The sequence below is a fragment of the Asparagus officinalis genome, chromosome 5 (assembly GCF_001876935.1).
Source record: "Asparagus officinalis chromosome 5, Aspof.V1, whole genome shotgun sequence".
NCBI lineage: Eukaryota > Viridiplantae > Streptophyta > Magnoliopsida > Asparagales > Asparagaceae > Asparagus > Asparagus officinalis.
This window is the reverse complement of record NC_033798.1, coordinates 34,391,826-34,412,865: the sequence shown is the minus strand read 5'-3', so window position 1 is coordinate 34,412,865 and position 21,040 is coordinate 34,391,826. Positions and strand designations below refer to the sequence as shown.

General features: G+C 38.3%; 1 protein-coding gene across 1 annotated transcript; it reads right to left on the bottom strand.

Moving 5' to 3' along the window:
* On the bottom strand, positions 1,644 to 7,934 carry LOC109841700. Its single transcript, XM_020410647.1, has 3 exons — positions 7,899 to 7,934; positions 7,422 to 7,842; positions 1,644 to 1,683 (listed from the first exon to the last, which is right to left on the bottom strand). The coding sequence occupies exons 1-3, from the start codon at positions 7,932 to 7,934 to the stop codon at positions 1,652 to 1,654; spliced, it is 489 nt and encodes a 162-aa protein (XP_020266236.1). The 3' UTR covers positions 1,644 to 1,651.

The window sequence follows — 21,040 nt, the reverse complement described above, 5'->3', positions numbered from 1 at the left end:
CACAAGAAATCATACCTAGCCAAGAAACGAGGTCATATAACTAGCCATCCTATAACAGGTCACTGGTTCACATCTCACACAGAGTCAACGCTCATATCATCGGATAACTGGCTGTTCACAAATCCCCTACGTGCATCCAATACCTCTACACAAACTCGGTCAACGGACTACACGCAATATGTTTTTAGCTTGGTTCGAACTCAAACTAAACTCGGGTGAATATCAAAATCACGGATCAAAGTGACTACACAAACTTCACTTTGACCCAACAAACCAATCTCAGTGCTACACAAACTCACTAGTGCAGCCTGGAAGATACATCAATAGCCACATCCGAACACATGAACAATGACTTCCCCATCCTAACTCTTTTCGTTTTTCTAAATCAACAGTCAAATTCCACAATATCTCTGGTTCACCACCTAAACTCAGTCAACACACCCACACATGTCACTAGGTCTGTTCATGACACACGAGGCCACTAAGTCATGAACTACTAAGGTTCTCAAACACAACAAGGAGATAATAATAAAATTTCACGCAACCACATCATGACATGTCGAATACAGTAAAATATTCACAAAACATGAAATGTAATCATGAACAACAACTATATAATTCAGAAAATAATTCGTTTTCCAAAATAATTTCTTTTAAAATTATTTCTCATTATTATTCTAAAATAATTCTTTTTCTCAAAATAAATTCTTTTAAATATTATAAATTTTCTAAAATGATTTTGTTATCAAAATAAATTCCTTCACTTTATTATCATTATTCTAAAAATACTGTTAATCACACAACTATATTTTAAATTAATATTATTCACCAAATAACCCACACAGATAAATAGGTTACAAATAACTATGCAAATAATTCATAATAAATATAAATATTCAAACTACGAAACAGGGAGAGCGGGATCTTGCCTCGGGTATTGTCGAACGAAACGATGTCAACGTGCGTGCACAGTAAATGAGGTCGCAAACATATATATAAATAACATAATATATCATGATAAGTATTCACGCAAATACTTTCAATCAAAGTAAGGTAGTTGTCATAAAAAAAAATTTCGTAATTTTTTAAATATACGTATTTAACGTCCTCACTTATTCTAGAAATTCCTATCGGACTCTATACATGAATCCTAGGAAACTCTATTCTACCTCCACGACTCAACACAGGATGATCCTAAGGATACTGGAACTAGAGCTCTGATACCAACTGTGACGCCCCTGTTTTCACACTTGGCTGCAGTCCAAGGTGAACCCAGAGATGTCAAACCTGTCATGCACCTCCACTGTGCAACAACATGTTTCACCAATCACAGTAATATCCTCTAGTGGAAACCAATATAAATGAAGGTACAAAACAGGCAAATAAGGGAAATAAATACTATAGACATGATACGGAAAGATATATCTCATAAATGAAATCATGTCCCAAATAAACTAAACTGGAATACAACTGATATACATCTGGAGTCTAAAATAACATGATATGTCTCAACATGAATCGATTAGAAATCGTACTAAGGCATATTGCCTTAACAATATGAGTACAAACTCAAATGACTAAATGGAAACATAAGATCACTGTGGAGTCCATACTAGTAAAAATACGCGACGGCGACTATGCAAGAACTCCGTCACCCTGCGACTCTCCGATGCTCTGAGCCGCCTGAAATGAGAAATAAAATAAAAGAAAAAGAACAACAACAAGAGCGTCAGAGCGCTACAGCAAGTTCACCTCCATCCGCCCCCAGGGGAAGGGCTGCTAGATGATGAAGTGGAGGCTCTATCTATTAAGCATAGTCTACCTAGATCATTTTCCCTGTATCTAATGGAATTAATATTTAGAAACTTACAACTTGAGACGTAGTACGTCGAGCGAAATAATCCAAACAAGGAAACCCTCATGTATATACCGTATGTCTCAGGTAGTAAATAACTAAATATTAACCCTGAACTAAGCAATCAAAATATAACTGGAAAGTAAAGCATCATAATAGACATCAGCATATGTATCTCGTGTACTCGTATAGCAAAGTATCTCAACAATGAGTAGAAACACTTTTGGCATCCGCCAAATACTCATGTAAATAGTTTATAATATTATCATTCTGAACTTCTTCCAACTCATCGCATCATCGTGCGGATCGACAAATAGGTATCATCGCATCATAGTGCGGATCGACAAATATGTATCATCGCATCATAGTGCGGATCAACAAATATGTATCATCGCATCATAGTGCGGATCGACAAATATGTATCATCGCATCATAGTGCGGATCGACAAATAGGTATCATCGCATCACCGTGCGGATCGACAAATAGGTATCATCGCAGTCTTATTTGCGGTGTACTAACTCACAAGTAAATAGATCTCAATTCGTCATAATCCCCGTGGGATACTCAAATGCGTATTTCGTCATATTCATGACTGTAAGTATAACATCGAGCGGCTCAAACTCCGCGATAGCGTCATAAAACGGCGCAAACAAACTCCAGAAAATAAAACTAGGCCAAACTGTCCAGTAAATGGTCAGGATTACCAACCCCGACTATCTGCTGTATTAACTAATTGTGAATAGTAGTAGTACTTACTAATAGCAACAGTACTTTACGACTAGTATTTGTACTCATGAATAGTAACAGTACATATGAATAGTACCGTATGCATGAATAGTAACAGTATGTATAAATAGTATCCATACGTATGAATAGTGTCAGTACTTATGAATAGTGTCGTATGTATGAACAATAACAGCACGTATGAATAGTACCACAATATGTATGAATAGTAACGGTATTTATGAATAGTACCGTACATATGAATAGTGCCGTACGTATGAATAGTATGGTATTTATGAATAGTACCACAGTATGTATGAATAGTACTCATGAATAGTACCGTACATATGATAGTAACAGTTTTTATGAATAGTACCGTATGTATGAATAGTATCATACGTATAAAATAGTAACAGTATTTCCAGCGGTAGACATGTACGTATAGTTCTAGCTAGCAATATCATGTCTTTAGGAATTTAGTCTTATATTCTATTCATCAATTTTCATCAATATCAAGTCTTTTCTTCAATATCATGTATATTCATCAATTTTTATCAATATCATGTCTTTTCATCAATATCATGTATATTCATCAATATCATGTATATTCATCAATTTTTATCAATATCATGTTTTTTCATCAATATCATATATATTCATCAATATCATGTATATTCATCAAGATCAAAATTTACTGGGGATGGGTTTGGAAAGAGATGAACTTGCCTTTATTGAACTCTGAAATTGGAATCCCTATCCGTTCCTACTTTTCGAATTGCCAAAATCCTCTTCTTCTTTCCCTTTCTTTTCTTCCTCTCTCTCTCTCTCTCTCTCTCTCTCTTCTTTCTCTCTCTTTCTCTCTCGTTGAGTGTGTGCAGAGAGTGAGGAGCTCTGTCCCTTTTTATAGAGAGATGAGGGTAGGGGGTAGGTGGCACAGTGTGAGGAGTTGGTGGCACAGGAAAAAGAGAGAAAAAATATATATATAATATTTTATATTATTTTTAAAAATAGGATTTCAGACTCTATTCTCAGAAATCATCAAAAATTTACCCATAGCACCGTCTCATCATTCTAAGATCAATGGTGTAAACCTCATGTCCATATGATCAATATAAAAATTATTAAAAATACAAATACGATAGATGTCAGTAGACGCGATACTGTCTCAAAATAGTGTTTCAGTCTCCGTCGTCAGAACTCAATGAAACTTTACCCACAACAAAGGAAACCCTCACATATACATCTCGTACCATTAATCTCTAGATATGAAATAAAAAATATCTACACTCAACAATGTAGAATGTAAATACTCTCACTTAACCCCTAATTAAGCGAAACTAGTACGTCGGGTGAAAAATCCAAACAAGGAACCCCCCATATATATACCATGTGTTCCGAATGATTAGGAGCTAAGTGTTAATACCCTTATTCTAGCATTAAATATAAATATGACCATATAAATAATCATAAACACAAACAAGTCATAATCAATTAATTTTACCTGCTCAAACAGGTGTGGGTAGTCGCGATGCATATCCTCTTCGCGCTCCCAAGAAGCCTCCTCAGCTCCTTTCCAGTTCCATTGAACTTTAACTAAAGGAATCACCTTATTTCTTAGTCTCTAGTCCTCTCTAGCAAGGATGCAAACTGGCACCTCAATGGTGGACAAATCTGTCTGAATCTCGATCTCAGATGTATCAATCACCCTCCGCTGCTCCTCGTCGCGTAGGTGCTTCTTAAGCATCGACACATGAAATACATCGTGCACACTTGACATCGATGCTGGAAGATCTAATCTATATGAAACCGCTCCAACACGCTTGGTAATCCGAAATGGTCCAACATATCTCGGGGCAAGTTTTCCTCGTCTTCCAAATCGCTTAACGCCCTTCATTGGTGATACTTTTAACATAACAAAATCTCCAACCTGAAACTCCAAAGGTCGTCGTCTTTGATCTGCGTAGCTCTTTTGCCGACTCTGAGCGGCAAGAATACGCTCCCTAATCAATGCTACCTTCTCAACAGTCTGCCTCACAAGCTCTGGCCCAAGCAATAAGCTATCCTCCGACTCTGCCCAACAAATCGGGGATCTACAGGGTCTCCCGTACAATGCCTCATACGGAGCCATACCAATCGTCGCTTGATAATTGTTGTTATAAGCGAACTCGATCAAAGGTATGTGGTCCTCCCAGATGCCCTGGAAGTCTAAAATGCAAGCTCGCAACATGTCCTCCGAGACTTGGTTTACTCTCCCCGTCTGCCCATCTATCTGCGGGTGAAATACACTGCTGTATGATAATCTGCTACCAAACGAATCCTGAAAGCTCCTCCTAAAATACGAAGTGAAAACTGAGCCTCGATCTGACACGATCGTCTCTGGAACTCCATGTAGTCGAACTATCTCCCGAATGAAGATTCTCGCATAAGTCTCGGCGGTGTAGGTAGTTCTCACTGGTATAAAATATGCTGACTTCGTCAACCGATCAACTATCACCCAAATAGAATTGTTTCCTTTCTTTGACCTCGGTAACCCCACAATGAAATCCATAGAGATACACGTCCATTTCCATTCCGGAATGGGTAAAGGCTGTAGGGTTCCTGCTGGTCTCTGATGTTCTGCCTTCACCTGCTGACAGGTAAAGCATCTAGCGACATATTCTGCTATCTCCTTACGCATGCCGCTCCACCAAAAGTGTCTCTTCAGGTCCTTGTACATCTTTGTTGTGCCTGGATGCACTGTGTACCTAGAACGATGCGCTTCATCAAGCAACTCCTTCTTCAGCTCTGCACTAGCTAGCATAACTAATCTGCCTTTCATTCGAAGGCCTCCGTCTATTCCAACGGTCCAATCAGCTTTGGGCTCCTTGGAAATCTCCTCCTTTCGGGTTTGAATCTAAGAGTCCGCTAGCTAAGCTTTGACCACTCTATTACTCCAAGATGACTGCACTGACATAGTTCCCAAAAATGCGCTGCTCCCGCAGGTCTCTGGCCTGAAATCAAACTGGCTAAGAGTGTAAAGATCTCGGTACAACGAACACCTCAAAGCCATAACCCGATGTTGACGCTTCCTGCTCAAAGCGTCAGCCACGACGTTCGCCTTCCCTGGATGGTACTGAATCGCGAACTCATAATCCTTGATGAACTTGACCTATCACCGCTGCCTCTGGTTGAGTTCCTTCTGAGAAAATAGGTATTTCAGGCTCTGGTGGTCTGTGAATAACTCGAACTGCACCCCGTACAGGTAATGTCTCCATGTCTTCAGTGCGAAGACCACAGCTGCTAACTCCAAGTCGTGCGTAGGATAGTTCTGCTCATGCGTCCTTAACTGTCGAGAGCTACAAGCTACTACTCTTTAGGTCTACATCAAAACGGCTCCTAGGCCTACTAATGACGCATCTGTGTAGACAACAAATGTCCTATCACTGCTCGGAATAGTCAAAACCGGTGCTGTAGTTAACTTTGTCTTTAATGTCTCAAAAGCCTTCTGGCACTCTGTGTCCCAAATGAACTGTACACCCTTTTTCGTAAGGCGTGTAAGTGGCGTCGCAATCTTCGAGAAGTCCTGAATGAATTTCCTGTAATAGCCAGCTAAACCCAAGAAGCTACGAATCTCTGTGACGGTCTTTGGCGGCTCCCATTCTAGTACTGCCTCAACCTTCGTCCGGATCTACTGCAATGCCCTCTCTACTGATGACGTGGCCTAAAAATCTAACCTCTGATAGCCAGAATTTGCACTTGCTGAACTTGGCGTATAACTGATGCTCCTGCAAGGTCTGTAATGTCAATCGTAGATGCTGCTCGTGCTCTGCCTCCGATCTCGAATAGATAAGGATATCGTCGATAAATACAATCACGAACTGGTCCAAGTATGGACGAAAAAACCGATTCATCAAATCCATGAATACTGCGGGTGCATTGGTCAGCCCAAATGGCATGACGAGAAATTCAAAGGACCCATATCGAGTCAGAAAGGCGGTCTTGGGAATATCCATCTCCCGGACTCGTAACTGATGATAGCCAGAATGAAGATCAATCTTAGAAAAATAATGCGCTCCTTGTAGCTGGTCGAACAAGTCATCAATCCTCGGTAATGGGTACCTATTTCGGATGGTGACCTTGTTCAACTCACGATAATCGATACATAATCGCATACTACCGTCCTTCTTTTTCACGAAAAGGACTGGTGCTCCCCATGGAGAATGACTCCGACGAATAAAGCCCTGAGATAACAACTCATCCAACTGGGTCTATAGCTCCCTCATCTCAGCAGGTGCCATACGATAGGGTGCTCGGGATATCGGTACTGTGCCCGGCTGCAACTCGATGCAGAACTCAACCTCTCTCATAGGAGGTAATCTAGGTATGTCGTGAAAGACATCCTGATAATCAGAGACAACTCTAGTCTCACACAAATCAGCACTCTGGTCCCTCAGCATCACCTCCTCGACGTATGCCAGAAGAGACTCCGCAAACTGGTTGCCCTGTGAAGTCGCTACGATCAACTCAGACCCATCGGACGCTCGTAAGTTGACTGTCTTAGCGAAACAGTCGATACTAACATGTAGGATGAAAGCCAATCCATACCGAGAATGACGTCGAACTCCGACATCCGCAACACGATCAGATCTATAAGAAACTCGGACTCATCTAAACTGATGACACAGCTCCTACAGATACTCTCTAATATGGATATCTCCCCTAGAGGAGTAGAGATGGATAGTGGTACGTTTAAAGGATGTGCAACTAACTGAAGCCTATCCATGAAGGTATGAGAAATAAAAGAATGCGAAGCTCCAGAATCGAACAAGATCCGAGCCGGAAAGGAATTCACAAGAAAGATACCTTCCACTATGGCTCCGCTCGCACCCTGATCATGTGGTATGACCGCATAAACCCTGCCGGTGGCTGGTAACTGTTGAACTGGTGGTGGTGGAGCATACGGGGCCATCTGTGCCTCAGGAATCTCCTGGATAGCACGTATTTGGCCTGTTGGCCCCTCAATCCTCGGAATGACAGGTGGTGCCTCGATCCTCCGCTGCTGCTGACCGTAGGCGCGGCCCTGCTGCTGCTGCTGGCCCTGACCATGATTCTGCTGCTGACCGTGTCCTCGACCTTGCTGCTGGCCTCCTCTTGGTGCGCTACGGCACTCTGCTGCTCTGTGTCCAAATTTCTGACAGTTGTGGCATGTCCCCTGAAATTTGTGTTGCTGCTGCCTCCTCTGATCCTGCGGTGGTCTTCTCTTGAACTGTCCTTGCTGCTGATGCTGAAAATCATTACCCTATTGCTGGGGTCCTCCAGGTCCGGCAAAAGGTCTCTTACCCTTGCCCTTATCCCTGGTCTGTCCTGCTTTAGCATTTCCTTCCTTGTCTTTCTGGAACATAGTCATCTCGGTCTCCTGAGAAATGGCGGCATTAGCTACCTCTCGAACTGAGTGAAACCTCCTGGAAACGAGGTATCGACGAAGGCTAGGACGTAGCCCCGCTAGAAACATCTGTGCTTGGCGTTCTCCGGTCTGTCACATGCCCGTAAAGTGAAGCAGACTCATAAACTTGCTTTCGTAATCAGCTACGGTCATGTCTCCCTGCGTTAATCTGGACAGCTCAAGTTCCTTCCCGGCCCGTGCCGCGGAAGAGATGTATTGCTCATCAAAGAAGTATACAAAATCCTCCCAAGTGAGAGTCATCCGGTGCTCTGGGGTAAACTGAAGTCGATACCATCCTCCGGCATCACCCTTAAGGCTGTAAGCTGCTAGCCTCTGCCTTTGCACTGAATTTACACCAAGTAAGTCTAGTATGTTACTCACATCCTCCTTCCATTTATGAGCTGCAAGTGAATCTGATGACCCCTGAAACTCTGGTGCCCTCATCTTCTTATACCGCTCTACTAAACGGAGCCAAGCCTCCTGCTCTGCTGCTTGCCCTATAGCTGGTGGTGGTGTAATCCCTGGTGTGATCTCTGGGGTCTCCTCCGAGATGGGAATGACTGGAATCACCGGTGGTGGTGTAACTGGCTGAACATGATTCGTCATCTGCTCCTTGAGTGCTGTTAACATAGTTGTTATAGGTGCCATGAGGTCAATAAGGTACTGCGAAGACTGCTGCGGCTCTGGTGGGGCCTGCTGCTGCGCGGTTGGAGCATGCTGCGGCTCTGGCTCCTCTTGCTTATCTCTCCTTGTACGAGGCCTACCACGTCCGCGTCCTTGTCCCGCCATCTAAAGTTCAGGCAGATGGTTTATAAGACACAGTATTGAGACCTCAGGTGAAAACATATTTAATAATAAATTATTCATGAAAATACTTTTAAATCAAAGTAAGGTAGTCAAAAAAAAATTAATAATAAATTATTCATGAAAATACTTTTAAATCAAAGTAAGGTAGTCAAAAAAAAATCCAAAATTTTTGAGATATACGCATATATCGTCCTCACTCATTCTAAGAAATTCTTATCGAACTCTATACATGAATCCTAGGAAACTCTATTCTACCTCCACGACTCAACACAGGATGATCCTAAGGATACTGGAACTAGATCTCTGATATCAACTGTGACGACCCTGTTTTCACACTTGGCTGCAGTCCAAGGTGAACCCAGAGATGTCAAACCTGTCATGCACCTCCACTGTGCAACAACATGTTTCATCAATTACAGTAATATCCTCTAGTGGAAACCAATATAAATGAAGGTACAAAACAGGCAAATAAGGGAAATAAATACTATAGACATGATACGGAAAGATATATCTCATAAATGAAATCATGTCCCAAATAAACTAAACTGGAATACAACTGATATACATCTGGAGTCTAAAATAACATGATATGTCTCAACATAAATTGATTAGAAATCGTACTAAGGCATATTGCCTTAACAATATGAGTACAAACTCAAATGACTAAATGGAAACATAAGATCACTGTGGAGTCCATACTAGTAAAAATACGCGACGGCGACTATGCAAGAACTCCGTCACCCTGCGACTCTCCGATGCTCTGAGCCGCCTGAAATGAGAAATAAAATAAAAGAAAAAGAACAACAACAAGAGCGTCAGAGCGCTACAGCAAGTTCACCTCCATCCGCCCCCAGGGGAAGGGCTGCTAGATGATGAAGGGGAGGCTCTATTTATTAAGAATAGTCTACCTAGATCATTTTCCCTGTATCTAATGGAATTAATATTTAGAAACTTACAACTTGAGACGTAGTACGTCGAGCGAAATAATCCAAACAAGGAAACCCTCATGTATATACCGTATATCTCAAATTGTAAATAACTAAATATTAAAATAGACATCAGCATATGTATCTCGTGTACTCGTATAGCAAAGTATCTCAACAATGAGTAGAAACACTTTTGGCATCCGCCAAATACTCATGTAAATAGTTTATAATATTATCATTCTGAACTTCTTCCAACTCATCGCATCATCGCGCGGATCGACAAATAGGTATCATCGCATCATAGTACGGATCGATAAATAGGTATCATCACATCATAGTGCGGAACGACAAATATGTATCATCGCATCATAGTGCGGATCGACAAATATGTATCATCGCATCATAGTGCGGATCAGCAAATATGTATCATCGCATCATAGTGCGGATCGACAAATATGTATCATCGCATCACCGTGCGGATCGACAAATATGTATCATCGCAGTCTCATTTGCGGTGTACTAACTCACAAGTAAATAGATCTCAATTCGTCATAATCCCCGTGGGATACTCAAATGCGTATTTCGTCATATTCATGACTGTAAGTATAACATCGAGCGGCTCGAACTCCGCGATAGCGTCATAAAACGGCGCAAACAAACTCCAGAAAATAAAACTGGGCCAAACTGTCCAGTAAATGGTCAGGATTACCAACCCCGACTATCTGCTGTATTAACTAATTGTGAATAGTAATAGTACTTACTAATAGCAATAGTACTTTACGACTAGTATCCGTACTCATGAATAGTAACAGTACATATGAATAGTACCGAGTACTTTACGACTAGTATCCGTACTCATGAATAGTAACAGTACATATGAATAGTACCGTATGCATGAAGAGTAACAGTATGTATAAATAGTACCCATACGTATGAATAGTGTCAGTACTTATGAATAGTGTCGTATGTATGAACAATAACAGTACGTATGAATAGTAACGGTATTTATGAATAGTACCGTACATATGAATAGTGTCGTACGTATGAATAGCATGGTATTTATGAATAGTACCACAGTATGTATGAATAGTACTCATGAATAGTACCGTACATATGAATAGTAACAGTATTTATGAATAGTACCGTATGTATGAATGGTATCATACGTATAAAATAGTAACAGTATTTCCAACGGTAGACATGTACATATAGTTCTAGCTAGCAATATCATGTCTTTAGGAATTTAGTCTTATATTCTATTCATCAATTTTCATCAATATCAAGTCTTTTCTTCAATATCGTGTATATTCATCAATTTTTATTAATATCATGTCTTTTCATCAATATCATGTATATTCATCAATTTTTATCAATATCATGTTTTTTCATCAATATCATGTATATTCATCAATATCATGTATATTCATCAATATTAAAATTTACTGGGGATGAGTTTGGAAAGAGATGAACTTGCCTTTATTGAACTCTGAAATTGGAATCCCTATCCGTTCCTACTTTTCGAATTGCCAAAATCCTCTTCTTCTTTCCCTTTCTTTTCTTCCTCTCTCTCTCTCTATCTCTCTCTCTTCTTTCTCTCTCTTTCTCTCTCGTTGAGTGTGTGCAGGATGAGGGCTCTGTCCCTTTTTATAGAGAGATGAGTGATAGAGGTGGCACAGTGTGAGATGGGCACAGGAAAAGAGAGGAGGTATATATATAATAATATATTATATATATATATTATATATATATATTATACTATATATTATATATGATAATATTTTGCTTCTTTCGACTTCTATCTATGTCGTGATGGTATGAGAGCAAATATGTCCAAGGAAAGAAATATCTTGGATACTCCAGCACATGCTTGGACTTCAGAACTTGCCGGAAGTTTTTTATCTGGTATTAATTACCTAAAGCTATGCTGACTGCATAAGCCGAAGCTATTGGTAATGGCTTGAAACAACCTCTCTAATCGTTCTGATCCATGCGATTCTGAACGGCACTATCGGGCGACCATTCTGCCAGCATATTAACCACACCTCACTGCCACAGATAATTGGACGATAGCTCATATTATCAAAACTCTCCAGCCTGGCATGTTGATTACCATGCCTTTTACCAATAATCCAGTCATATCTCCAAATATTCAAAGTTACTGGCGCTACGGCATGCACCGCCTGGCATTTGGCTACCAATGCAATGGAAATTTACATTTTGCCGTCAGCATTGGGATTCAAAGTAAGGTTCTCATACCCAAAGATTTTGCATCTTATCAAACTGTGGTCTGGTTTCCCTTCCTCTAACCTTAAGATGGCTTGTTGCTTAATTAAAATGTTCTTACAATAGATTAGCCACTAGGCGACAGACTGTCCACGATTTGCGAATCAGCATCAAGCTGCTGAAGTGTGTGCTCTGGTCTGGTGCGAATTGAGGTCAAGAGCATCATCTATTTTTCCAATTTCCTTTCATTGCATATATCTGCGAAGCTCTGCAAACTCAAACTTCAGCTTTGATGCGCCTACGGTAATAAATGACGCATTAGAACGAAGCCTACATATTTCAATCCAAGTTCAAGAGAAAAGCACAGACGGTATAAACTGTCAAGAATGCTGTTTTAAGATGCAGTGTCTCGGCCACATATGGCAGAAAGCGAATAGACGTGATCATTCCATTGCTTCCCAACTACACAAGGTCATGTGGTTTAGGCGATCTATATGACCTGACATAAATGTTTTTGCTCTAGAACCTGCCATATGAGAAGACTGGTAACAATACTATCCTTGCAAATTGGGAATCAGCCGAGCATCTGTAAAAGTTTCGCGTTTTTACAGCACGTTCTGGAGATAGGTGGTTTTGATAAATGTGTTCTGTCTTGCCTTTATGCTATGGCCTTCTTGGTCGTCAATCAGGATTCTTGCTAGCGCGTCTTTAGTTGAGCGGTGACGCCATGGTCCTCTCGCCCTCTCTACTAGTTTCTGTAGTTTAGAAATCCTGAGTACGCACTAGCCAATTCTGTAACTATATGCTACTGGAGTTTTATTTAATAGACAATTTCTTATTTTCAAAAAAAAAAAAAAAAAAAAAAATATATAATTATATATTTATATATATTTTTTTAAAAATAGGATTTCAGACTCTATCTCAGAAATGCATCAAAAAATTTACCCATAGCACCGTTCTCATCATTCTAAGATCCCACGGTGTAAACCTCATATCCATATGATCAGCAATAAAATTATTAAAAATACAAAATACGATAGATGTCAGTTAGACGCAGATACCGTCTCAAATTAGCTGTTTTTAGTCTCGTCAGTCATAACTCAATGAACATTTACCACAACATGGTCTTCGACATTCTAAGATAATGGCTGCGCAAATTTTCCTCATGATCAATAGATAACATTTACTAAAAATTAAATAGTATCAGTTTCTCAGTTAGACCCGCACGATACAGATGCTGAAACTGCGAATCATTCAAAATCATTCCAATCTGATCCATTTCATCCGACATGCATCCACCAATCATAATAAACTCATTTATTATTCATTTATAATAATATTTTCAAAAATTTTCGGTGCTGTTTACATCTCAGGTGACCGGTGCTGTGCGTGAGACCGAGCGATGGGGAGCAGTGGGCCGCGGCGAGGTCAAAGCTTGTGCAGCGGCTCTCAGGCGGCGGACAGTGGTGGCAGCAGATGGAGTGAGGTTGGTGGCTGCGCTGGCTCGGCAGCGGTAGGTGGTCACGGGCGTGAAGAGGAGCGCGGAGAGAGAGACAGATAGAATGAGTATAGGCTGCGCTGGAACCGAGAGACGAAGAACAAACGGCGATGATGTTGACCGCGCTGGCTGGATCTGCGGTGTTTGGGGAAGAACGAATGGAGAGAGAAAATGAAGTCAACTGTATATATATATATATATATATATATAAATTAGGGTTTAAAACAAAAATAATTAAAATAAATAATTACGGGTACTTAAAAAATAAAATAATTAAAAAAAATTAAAAATATATATATATAATATTATATTAGGGTTAGGTAAAACAAAAATAATTAAAATAAATAATTACGGGTACTTAAAAATTAAACTAATTACAGAATAATTATCTACAAATAAAAACATACATGTTGTACAAATACAACAGTTGATACGAAATAGTCGAAATATACACATATTATACAATTAAACGAGAATAATTAATAATAAAAATATATTTACTTACATTTAAAATCTAATAATTATAGAATAATTATACATATAGTAAAACGTACCAGTTATACTAATACAACAGGTAATATGTAACAGTAGAAATAATACAACAAATTATACAAATAATACGTAATTAATAATACAACATATTATACAAAATAATATGTAACAGTAAAAATAATACAACGTATTATTAAAAATGATACGTAATAGTATCAATAACACAACGGATAAATTTCAAAAAATTTCAATGCACGAAATTAATTTATAAATATTAAAATTATTTAAATAAATATAAAACTTGGATTTTAAATCATAGAAAATTATAAAAAATCAAGAAAAATACAAATACTCTTTTAAAAATCATAATTAAATATTTTAAAATACTAAAAATTTATTTTAACTAATATCAAAATTCATGGTTCTTACATTCTACCTACCTTAAAATAAATTCTGCCCTCAGAATTAAAATAAAAATAATGCAGAAAGAATCCAAGGATAGAGATATGGAACGATATCCATAAACAAAGGAGAATATAAAATAAAAACGACACAAGGTAAGATACATTATGTGACAGCTTAGATATCGCTATCGTATTTCAGACTCGTAACAAAGTCTAAACAAATACTATGATACAAAAATATTTAACTGCGTGAACTTATTATACAATACTTGTAAATATATCAGCAATCTAATCAGTATAAAGTATAAGATAAGTAATAATATAGAATCAAAATAAATAGGTACAATATAAATAAACAATCATATAGAGTGAATCATACAAATAATATACAAGCATTCATAGAACAAAGCAGAAACATATTAAGTAAGAATAAAGTCAAGTAAAAACAATAAATCCAAAGCAACACAAAATAAGTCAAATACAATAGAAACAGACATAAACATAAACTACATAATAAGAAAAGTTAAAAATCTAAAATACATAACAGTTTAAACAAAACATAATAGCAGAGTATAACAATGGTTAATCAAAAACAAAAGGAAATTTAATTATGAAAAACACAATCAATACAGGTTCAAACTAAAGATATTAAAAACAAAATGTAAGATATAAAATCAATAAACGAATAAACGAGCGAAAAACAAACATTAACAGGATCATATAACAAAATAGAATGATATAATAATAAGTATAAATCAAAGATAATAGGAAAAGCAATCATAAAGCAATCAGAATAATAATACATACAAAATAAACACAAATAAAAAACATATTTAATTGATGGAATGATAAAAAGTAGTCTGAAACATAGAAAAGATATAAAGACAGTCAAGTATAAATAGCTAAACACAATTATTAAAATAATTATATAATTAAATAATCATGTAAAGCAGTATACAAAATTTAGTAGATAAATAATTCATTACACAAATATTAGGAATTTTACAAATTGTATACACATAAATTAGAATGCGACAAATAATATTATTATGTAAAAATAAGCAGCACAATGCAAGTTGAATATTAGAAGGTAATTGAACATAAACTAAAAAGATATGATATACAAAACAATACAAAACAGATAATCATGGAAGGACAAGGTGATATGACACAACAACATATAAGAAATGAATTATATATAGTATATATCATATCAAAAACAAAATAAATAATTATAGTCATATATCACAACAATAATTATCGAAAACACACACTTTATATAAATTTTATGACTAAATAAATGAAGCAGACTAACCTGAACAAAGAACAAAATATATATAAGTAAGTATTAAAATGAATAAGGAACTGTATATAGAAAATAAGTAACCAAAACATCAACAAAATTAAAAAGATGAAATGATTGATAAATTAAAATAAACAATGATGATACATGCAATTGAAAGTAAAGAGTGAAATGAAATAAACTAAATGAAACTATTTTATACGTAATAAAACAAGCTAACAAGTTAATAATACACTTATAATATGATATATATTTTTAATGAAAAACATATAATATAACACTATAGGTAGTATATAAAATAATATAATAAATAATGCAGAAATATAATCAAACGATATATATGTCAAATCAAAGAGAACATAGTGTAAAAAAATAACACATAAAATAATGACTGGTATGAGGAAAGATGATTTATAAATAGAAAACGTGTAGTCGCGAAGCGACGAAACAAGAATAGTAGGAAGCCCCCGAGTCAAAGAGTGATAAGATAGGGACGAAACAAAATTAATCGAGAAAATATGATAAGGGTTCAAGAATAGTCTCATGGATGAAATCATGATATGCATCTAAATTATCCATTATATTCTCACTGGTAGAAACTCGGGACCGTGAACTACATGGGTAATCACTAGAACCTGTAACACCCCGCTTCGCAAAATACCCGAGAATCGGAACATAAACAAACCCACGACGTATTAGATTAATAAGAATAAATAAAAAATAAATATTTTTTCTCAGCCTAATACACTAAGCATCAAGAAATAAATACAATACGAAGTCACAGGTCCCCGATCACAGATAGCGAGAACGTAATGAACAACACAGAATAAAATAATACATATCACAAATGAATATCATCCAAGACATAAAGTTTGGGTCAACATGCCCTTATACATATATGAACAAATGAATACTGAAGAAATATGAAATACAATGATCAAGCGGAAAAGGAAATGCTACAAAAGTAAGCTAAGACCATCGAACAACAAGAGGGAATAACTAAACTTCGGCTTCTTTTGCTCGGTCTGTAAGGCACTCTTGCTGAGAATATCCCGGCTCTGGCACATCTCTAAGCTGGGCCTGTCCTTCCTCTAAATCTGATGTACACCAGAGAAAATAGGTGTACGTCAGCGTGCATTGCACACGGCAAGATCCCACAAAACAATAGAGCGAACAAAAACCCAAGCGAAAAATGATACGATAACAGAAATGACAAAAGGAAATGCAACTAGAAATCCAATAAAAATCAACCAAGTAACAAGTCGATCATGCAGCAAGTGATCAGAATAATTGTAAAACCCCGTATTTTTGTTAGTAGTATATGTGAATTATTGGGGATAAATAATTCTATTGTGGTATAAAACCCCGTATTTTTGTTAGTAGTATATGTGAATTATTGGGGATAAATAATTCTATTGTGGTAAATGACTTGAGGTTATTGATATACTTGATAACAAGTTATTAGATATATGTGAGTGTATTTTCATAGAATTTTGTGCATTGGTTTTGACAAATTACAAAACATGCATGGATCTGGAAATCAAACAGCTCAGTCGACTTATCAATCGACTCATGAGTCGACTGATGAGTCGACCTATGAGTCGACTGACGGGCTGATTTCGGGTTTTCTTTAAGTTTGCGGATTTGTTCGGTTTTGTATTGGGTTTGACCGCTCATATTTGATATCTCCTACTCGAGAACACCTTCAGAACTCAAAACCCTAGCCCCCATCTCTCCCTCTCAAACCCTAGCTCGGATTTTGACGTTTTGGAGGGGTTCTCGAAGGAGTTTGCATGGGATTTCGTGCAGTGCAGTGGAGGAGATCGTGCTTTGTCAGATCCAGGAGTTTGTGCATCATATCAGAGATGAGTAACATCTCGCCCAGCCCTCACCCACTGTTTGTATAGTTTTCTTAAGTTTTTATTTCGGATTTTTTGAGCCTAAAACGTATTTTGTGCATAAAAATAGATGCTTTACATTATGAGATGCAAGATCTATATTTTTCAGTTATAAAAAGCTCACAAACAAATTTGTAAATTAAGATCCAGATCTGGAAATTTGTTTAAACATGAGTTTTAATGTGATTTACTATTTTTAATACGTTTTTAAACTTGTTTATATGTTTAAGGTTTTTAATGTAAGTGATCACATGCAAATTCTTTCGTTTCTGTTGATACACATGAGTTAGAATCGGAAATGTATTGCTGGACAAGATGAAAAAGAACTTTAGGTTAACATTTTTACAGATAATCTTCGAAAGAAGAAAACTGGGAATTTTCTGCTCAGTCGACCAATGTGTCGACTCATGAGTCGACTTATGAGTCGACTGATGAGTCGACCAATGAGTCGACTGACGGGAAAATTTATAGTTTTGTGTTTTGCTCTGGTCGACCAATGAGTTGACCAATCCCAATCGACTCATGAGTCGACTAATGAGGACTTTTCCAGTTTCCTCGGTTTGGATCTGTTTGGGGTGTTTCAATTTAACTGAAACTGCTTATGCTTGTTTATTGTTGTTGTGTGCTTTAATATGAACGAGGAGTTGCCTCGAATAACAGGTATTAGAAATTTTTGTTTAACCTATATATTTACATGTGAGATAACATGCGGACAAAAGTTTAAGTTTACACACCGAGACGCGTGTGAAGTTTGTATAGGTATATCTTTCCACATATCTCATAGATATTTACACAGTTTGTTCAGTCCTCTTGTTGGACTATAATCCATTTTAGTCCTTGTGTTGGATATTTACCTTTTTGTCCATGTGTTGGACATCAGTTTAGACCTTGAGTTGACACTTATACTTGTATAGACTGCACATGACACTTATATAGTTGTGAAATGACATCGTAATTAAGTTCTGAGATGAGTTTGTCTTCTTTTATTATTGTGCTTGCTTTAGATTTTGGGTTTGGTATTTAGGGATTTACAATTTGAGCTACAAGGTATATACATGAGGGTTTCCTTGTTTGGATTATTTCGCTCGACGTACCTATGCTCGTGTTGTAATTTCCTAAATACTAAAATCCTCTTATACATAGGTAATTACAATTTGAGCCACAATGTATATACATGAGGGTTTCCTTGTTTGGATTATTTCGCTCGACGTACTTATGCTCACGTTGTAATGACCTATATATATATATATATATATATAAACTGTATTTTCTGTATACAATGAACCCTTTCCCTTAGGGTGGTTGTGATGTTGCTCGCTAGCGCTTTGACGCTCGTTGTCCCTCCCCCTTTCAGGTAACGAGCAGGGAGCCTGGAGAGTCGCAGGTTGATTGCGATGTATTTTAGCTTCAGCTGTCTATATATTTATACTTTCTTTTGAGCTCCACTGTAGACTTTTGTTTAGACATTTGAGAGTTTTATTCTAGAAGTTGTAAAGGCTGTGTACCTTATTTTCCTCTTGTTAGATATTTTGTATTTGAGATTTGTTGAGTACTTCAGTTTACTTATTTCAGACATTTACTTGTACTTCGGTATGCTAGATGATGAATTATTAATTTGATCTTTATTATTTCATCTGTTGATTTCTTTATTATCTTTTACTTGCTTTTGTACCTACACCTTTTATTAACTCTACTAGAGAGATAGAAATTGTGATGTTGGAACATGTTATTGCACGGTGTGGTGCATGGTAGGTTTGACATTCTTGGTTTCACCTTGGACTGCAGCCTTGTGTGAACCCAGGGGCATCACAGTTGGTATCAGAGCTCTAGTTCTAGTATCCTTAGGATCATCCTATGTCGAGTCGTGGAGCTAGGATACAGTTTCTTAGGATTCATGTATAGAGTCCGTAAGAATTCCCTAGTATGAGTGAGGACGATATATGCGTATATCTCGAAATTTAAGGATATATTTTTATGACAACTATTTTTGTGTAAATTTAAAGTATTTGTGTGAATACTAAATTGTTGTAAAAATCATATTGTGATATGCTATGTATGTGTATATGTCTATTTTTACTCATTAACTCTTTTTTTTCTTATGATCAGAGAGATGGCAGGATGTGGTAGGCCTCGTACTCGGAGAGCTAGACAGGCAGAGTCGCATCAGGCTCCACCTGAGCCACAACAAGCTCAGCCCGAGCCACAGCAGGCACCACCTGAGCTGCAGCAGGCTCTCCAGTATCTTATTGATCTCATGGCTCCCATCATAGCTAGGATGACAGCAATTGAGGAGCTTGTGGCGAATTATGTCGTGCCACCAACACCATCACCACCACCAGCAGATCAGCTGTAAGAGATACCAGTAGTTCCTATCAGTGAGAGACCCCTAGAGGCCGCACCTATAGCTATTCCACCAGCAGTCCCAGATAGAACCACAGAGCAGGAGGCTTGGTTCTGTATGGTTGAGAGGTACCAAAAGATGAGAGCACCAGAGTTTCAGGGGTCAGCAGATCCTCTTGTAGCCCATAAGTGGAAGGAGGATGTGAGTAACATCCTCGATATACTTAATGTGGATTCTGTCCTGAAGCAGAGATTGGCGTCTTACAGTCTGAAGGGAGACGCCGGGAGATGGTATAGGCTCCAGTTCACTCCAGAGCACCGGATGACCCTCACAGTCTGAAGGGAGACGCCGGGAGATGGTATAGGCTCCAGTTCACTCCAGAGCACCGGATGACCCTCGTATAGGAGGACTTTGTTTATTTCTTCGATGGACAGTATATTTCTTCTACAGTACGGACTGGGAAGGAGCTTGAGTTGTCCCGGTTAACTCAGGGGGACATGTCGGTGGCAGATTTTGAGAGCAAATTTATGGAGTTGCTGCATTTCACTGGCATGTGGCAGACAGGACAGCGCCAAGCTCAGATGTTCTTAGCAGGGCTCCGCCCTAATCTTCGTCGATACCTCATCTCGAGAAAGTTCTATTCAGTTCGAGAGGTAGCAGAAGCCGCCACCTCACAGGAGATTGAGACTGCCATGTTTCAGAAGGATAAGGAAGGGAAGACCAAGGCAGGGTAGACAGGGGATAAGGGCAAGAACAAGAGGCCTTTTTCTGGATCCCAACAACAGTAGCAAGGCCCTCATAAGAAGGGACCCCAGTAGGATCAGAGAGCGCATCAGCAGCGCAAGTTCCAAGGAGTGTGTTTTAACTGTCGTAAGGTCGGACATAAGGCATCAGAGTGCTGTAGCGCACCAGTAGGAGCCCAGCAGGGCAAGGGTCCGAACCAGCAGCAGCAGTGATAGCAAGGCAGAGGTCAGGGCCAGCAGATGAGACTTGATGCACCACCAGCAGCACAGAGGACTGAGGGGCAGTATGTGTAGTTCAGAAGGTTCCTCAGGGGTAGATAGTTTCGTATTCTCCAGCACTAGCAGCAGAGCAGTCTCCAGCCACAGGCAGAGTATATGCGGTAGTACCGTGTGATCATGGAGCT